Source organism: Leptodactylus fuscus, chromosome 7, assembly GCF_031893055.1.
Source record: "Leptodactylus fuscus isolate aLepFus1 chromosome 7, aLepFus1.hap2, whole genome shotgun sequence".
Lineage (NCBI taxonomy): Eukaryota > Metazoa > Chordata > Amphibia > Anura > Leptodactylidae > Leptodactylus > Leptodactylus fuscus.
The window spans coordinates 62,380,714-62,386,836 of NC_134271.1; the positions used below are offsets into that span (position 1 = coordinate 62,380,714).

A 6,123-nucleotide genomic window follows, 5' to 3' on the forward strand; every position below is an offset into this window, starting at 1 on the left:
GATCTACGGTATCTGATCTTTCTATCTATGGGTATTGACTAATCCATTTCCATTGGCCTGTATTCATGGTGTAGCTGTGAGTAGCACTTGAGCGTGAAGAGTAGTTCCCAATCGTATTAATAAGAGTGAGGCAAGTGTATGACAGCAGCCATGGTATGATGCCCTGTGCACCTGCAGTCCCTGCCCCCTACCCCACACTGCAGACGCACAATCATACTGTCAGTTATATGCAGAAAAAATTAGTGGCTGGATCAATCAAATCTCTAAAGCCAAGCCTGAGATCCTGGCTAGTAATTAATGAGCTCATTAGTTTGTCAGAACCCGCTTGTCACAGCTCAGTAATTGGCTCTTTGATTATTTAATTAGTTTGTTATGTGATTGTAATTGCACATACATAATCTCTGGTTTACATGAGGCAGGACAGAATGGAGGCGCTGGCCAGAGCGGCATCGTGATTACTTACATTGTTCCTGCACTACTAAGACTTCAATGCGATAGTCTCGCTTCATCACGGCTATTTTCCACAGACAATCATTTAATATCTTAAAGTGATAGTCTGTTATGGACAACAACTTTTGTCTACAAGGGTCCCGGGACTGGTTTAATAGAAAATGGTGCCCTGGTCAACAAGCATGGTGGATCCCCCTCCCCTCTTGCCAGTTTTTTCAGAAGTTGTACAGAAATGATACTGCCATACTGTGTCAGCAATATCAGCATAGTGACATCGACATTTCACTTAAAACCACCAAACAGTGCACAGTATTGAAATGAACACGGTCTTGATGTGTCCTGATAATACGGTGATTCATTTTCCAAATAATACACCATTAATGAATACAGAAGGCAGTCTCGTGGTGATGTAATATTGAGCTGCCATGTTTAGAGGATATTTCCACTTACATTACCCCCCCCCCCCATCATGACTATTCTATATGTACTATAGCAGGCAGAAATTCTAATATACCCCATTGGGTGAGACAAACAAACATGGAAATATATGGGAACCAAATAGATAAGCGTTTACCAGGTACTGCTTATCTCATAGCCAAACAGAGCACTCCATTGTTAGGAAAGCTGTGACAGCCCCATAAACATTACATGGCAGCAGACTCCTCTAAGAGTTCTCAGAATTATAACGTTAGGTTTGGATTATTAGTGATTTATTAGCCCCGAACAGATCCAAATATGGAACTAGTTAAATCTGTAGAATTGGACAATGTGTCTGTGCAGGATTAGTTAGCACGTCTTAGTCATTTTAGAGTAATACAGTACATGCAAGTTCTAGCTTGTTATAATGAAAAGGTTTTTCTGCACAATGAACGGTACGTGTGATTATATCCTCTGACCACATGTACAACCCATTGCTGTGAAAGAACTGGATCTGAGGTCGCTGTGACCTCCAATAAGCTATTCATTTTGATTGGGATTAACTTTTCTGTGCAAAATAGAAAGAGCCTTAAAGCATTTAGCACAGTGGAATCCTTGGACGAGGCGTAGACAAACATCACAAATGTCGGAACGCCTGAGCTTAGCACTGATATATAATCAACTGGATATAGTGGAATCTGTAGCAGTCGTAGAATGTTAATAGGGTGGGGTGAGGGTGATGAAGGGGTTGGAGCATTGCATTGGTTTGGCCCATGTCTCCTGTGTTCTGTTATTGTAAGTGAATTTTCCAAACATCTGTTAGATGAATTGCCCAGGACTGGCAACATTTAGATGTGTTTTACAGGTCTCTTCATACAGTTTGTTGTAAAGGGATTGTATTTAGGTCTCACTATAAAACATTACAGTCTACAAACACGACATCACTGCTAAATATAAATATACAAAGCACTACAACCCCCAACCATCATCTCATGGCCTAGCCACTGGACTTGATCATAATACAATTCAGTTATACTCTTTACATTGAACAATATAAAGTACCTCCTGGAAAGACACGACTACTGGGCATGATCATGGCATTTCAATGTTATACTCCAAAAACTACAGCTAAAAACATGACCTTACCGCTGAATGTGGTTATAATAAAACTTTATTAAATTCATGTGCATAAAGCACTACAGCATGCATAATACATCACACTTTTCAAAATAACACAACCACTGGACATGCTCTTTAGGGATGAGTGAATCGAAGCTGACAAAGTGGAATTCAATCTGAGTTTCATGAAATATTTGATTCACACTGAATCCAGATTTCCTCAGACTTTGTGGTAACAGCTCCAATCGGAGGTTTTAACCCCTTGGATGCCGCGGTCAAACATGACCACAACATCCAAGGGTTTCTGTCATTCTACATGTCCCCCTTGGCACCTTCTATGGCGAGATTGGGGGGTGCTATCGTGATTAAAAATTAAAAAATAGTGATACTCACCTGTCCTGGGCTCAGCATCCACTCCGGAGCTCTTCCTGCTGGTGACTGAGGTCCTGCTCCCCAGACCTCACGGCTGACGCCTCTGATTAGGCGGCAGCGGTCATGTGGAGTGTGCCAGTGTAATGACAACGGCGCGCCAGTGTAATGTCATTGAGCCAGTGTAATGAAGTCAGCACGCTGCATAATGACGTCATCACGCCGCATGTTACCGCTGAGGCCCAATCACAGGCCACAACAGTGACGTCTATTATATACATAGGGTATTGCACCTTTCCACATGAAACGACCATTGGAGATGAGCATAATCCAATTCTATTGTACTGTATATGTAGAACACTACACCACCAAACATGGTATCTCTACTAGGTTGGCAGTTGCTGGTGTTAAGTAGTTGGCTGCTTTTCCTTCAGTATGTCTTTATCTCTTCTTCAGGACACACTCCTATTTCTGGGTTTGCAGCATATGCAGCATCTAAGGCAGCTCTGTCCATGTTTTCTGCAGTGATGCGCCAAGATCTTTTCAAGTGGGGTGTCAAAGTATCCGCCATCCACCCCAGTGGTTTCAAAACAAGTATGTATATATGTAAATGTTTGTGTTAGTTCAGATTGCTTTCTCGGTGGCTACTTTTTTACCGATGCAGAAACTTGCATGAGAATACTTCCTCTCCAAGGTACATGGACTCAGGTCTTTCTTATGCAAATGATGGGATGCAATAGATGATAATACACCAGTGAATCAGGCAGTTTCAAATTTGCCCTGCTCCATATTTCTGTAGTCACATCCATCCCTTTATGTCAAAATAGGCATATTAGAGAAAATTACTATGTATGCACGATAGCAACCATGTATACATTCAGGAAACCATAAGGGAAATCGACACATCACTTTATTCACTCCTCCTAAAGGAGGCAGCTCTAAGCATACACTGAGGAGTCATCCATAATTGATGATTGCATGTTTTACATTCATATTGGGAATATGCTTAATAAATTATACAAGCGCCTTTATCCAGACATATTTTCTGCTTTCAGATATTTTTGGATCTCGAGAACACTGGTCAAGTCAAGACCAGAACATTCTAGATAACATCATGCCAGAAGTTAAAGAAGATTATGGGGTGGAATATTTGGCATCTTTAAAGGACCTTCACTATACAATGTCTACATTCACCTCCCCAGACCTTTCTCCTGTCCTAGAGGATGTGTGCCATGCTCTTCTGGCTCGAGAACCCTACTACTCCTACACCCCAGGCAGGTGTGCATATCTCATCCCTTGTTTGTTCCGCTATTTCCCGCTTTGGGTTTATGATATCTTTGCTAAACAAACTTTCCAAATCCACCGGAATATCCTACCAAGGTCCCTGCAGATATCCGAGTCTAATAATAAAATCGACTAGAACTTCCGTCTTGATGGTGGAAAATTTTTGCAAAAACACATGGAAACCTCTAACAATCTTCATGCAAGGCATGCCTAACACACTGCTGCAACCAGTTCTATCATTCTGAAGATGTCCATAACTGTACTATGGACAGTACTGACCATTTCCATAGTTTTATCTTTGGTCTTTAGTTTGAAATTTTTGGAAAGGTCCAGGAAACGGGTCAGGACTGGAAGAACTGACATTCAAGGGAAAAATATGTCTCTTTATATGTGTATATGTTTTATGGTCATTCAAATAACTATAACATGAAGGACCATCGTGCAAATGAGGCAAAGGAAAATCTGCAATTTTTTATTTCTTTTTTTATGGACTCAAAGATGGAAACCAGAAATAAATTGGTCATAATGGGTGGAGCATCCTCTAGGAATGAAATGTATCACATGACCTGTCCAGTTTATGTTATTTTTGTAACCAAAAAATATTATTAAATCTTTTGTGTAAATTTTTAATTGTTGTCATAGTTGTAACTTATATGATGTAACCTTGGATATCAAATCGCACAAGTAAGGATAAAAACACGGTGGCATGCCCTAATCCGGGAGTAGGGAACCTTCGGCTCTCCAGCTGCGGTGAAACTACAACTCCCAACCTGCTCCATTCACTTCCATTTGAGTTCCAAGAACACCAGAGCGAGTATGCATGCTGGGAGTTGTAGTTTTGAAACAGCTGCAGAGCCGTACGTTCTCTACCCTTGCCCTAGACCATTCCCACAGAAGTGGGCATAAGATCCTTATCATCAGTTATGTACATGGGTAATAGGTTATACATTGCATTTCAGTAGTATTTGTATATTTTATATACTATAGTCACCTCTCCTGGTTACGATCTGTGGGACAGTCCCCAAATGGTCAGTCTACGCATGAATTTACATCATTGTAACACATTCAGTCACTGAAACCTCTGGGGTAATTACAGAGCATAGCAAAATTTCTTTAATCCAGTATGCAAAAATCCATAAAATCTGGTGATCTGCTATTTGTTTCTACTATAAAAATAAAATGTGTAATTTCATAAGAAATGACACTCAAGACTGAGTAAGATAATCTAATAGACATACATGAATTGTGAACAATTTTTATTGTATACTTACTGATGAATTTTATACTCCCCTCTATCCCTGTATGATAATCTAAAATAATCCAATCCTTCAGGTTCCTTTGTTGCAGATGAAAAGAAAATTGCTGTACTTGTTTCCATCTAAATTCTAAAAATCAATATAAACCTAATACATAACATAGTACAGATTCTATTAAAAAGTCACAAAAATTTCCAGTACACAATGGTTAAAAGGGTTGAACAGCGGTTAAAAAAAAAGCACTCTGTTGTTTTCAGGTTGTTGAAGTGATCCAATGGTTATAAAATGGCAGATCTGCTCCAGAGTTGCAATACCAGACACAACCTGTGGACAGGTGTGGCACTGTATTTGGCAGGAATGTTTCTCTAACAACATTTCCCATAACAATGTATATAATCAGAAGCTTCAGACATTTTATCTTCTCTTTTATGGTTGACAGTTGTTTGCAGATGTAGTTACTAGTTGATAATAATTCCCAAATGCTCGCCTTTTGTTCTGGATAATTAAGGGTAAACACAAGTAATATGTTCCCTCCTTGCTACATTGTATCATCTCTTTCTCGTCTGGCATCTCCATGCTGGTAAGTGGCAAGAAGCAAGCTGTGTACTTCCAGCGTCATATAGATATTTCCACCATTATTGAACTTTCCAGCTGAGGATCCGAAGACCAACAAATAACGCAGCATTCCCTTCCTCCTTCCATCCCGCATGGAACCAATAATGAGAACAGTTGGAGAATGTTTGTTTTGTGTTGACAAGAACTAGAGAATGAATTATGGGAACAACGCAGATAACAATATTAATCAAAATCACCGACTGAGTAGATCCAAGTCCCATAAAAGATGTTACAGCTCCATTCCGAGGAAATTGTAACTGAAGAGAACCTGTAACCAATTTTTCTCAAAATATAGTGTTTAATTTAGCCTCATAGGGGTTGTCCATAGACTAATTCCATTAAAAATGTCATCAACAATAAGTAGTTGAGAATCCCAGAGATTTGCCTTCATTTCCCTACAGCATTACCACAGAAGAATTGAAGCATTACAGTGTCCAATAAAAACAATGGCCTGAGCTGGTAATGCAGATAGGCAGTGTCCTGCGGTGGGAGAGACGCACTTTGACTAATAGGGCAGGGGTTTTCTAAGCCAGGCAATTCATTTGATTTGTCCATACACATTAGTTATTGGCAATGTCAGAGGCACTAAAACAATAAACCTATCTTATCTCCA

The 6,123-nt window shown here is 39.9% G+C and overlaps 1 protein-coding gene across 2 annotated transcripts in view; it reads left to right on the plus strand.

Annotated features, from left to right (window-relative positions):
- Positions 1-4,206, plus strand: part of LOC142213628 (17-beta-hydroxysteroid dehydrogenase type 2-like) — a 62,767-nt gene extending 58,561 nt beyond the window's left edge. For both annotated transcript variants that reach the window (XM_075282020.1, XM_075282021.1), the window contains 2 exons: positions 2,812-2,949; positions 3,411-4,206. In XM_075282020.1, the coding sequence (XP_075138121.1) occupies positions 2,812-2,949; positions 3,411-3,775 (503 nt within the window). In that variant the 3' untranslated portion in view covers positions 3,776-4,206. The remainder of the gene's footprint in view (positions 1-2,811; positions 2,950-3,410) is intronic.
- Positions 4,207-6,123: the final 1,917 nt, after the last annotated feature.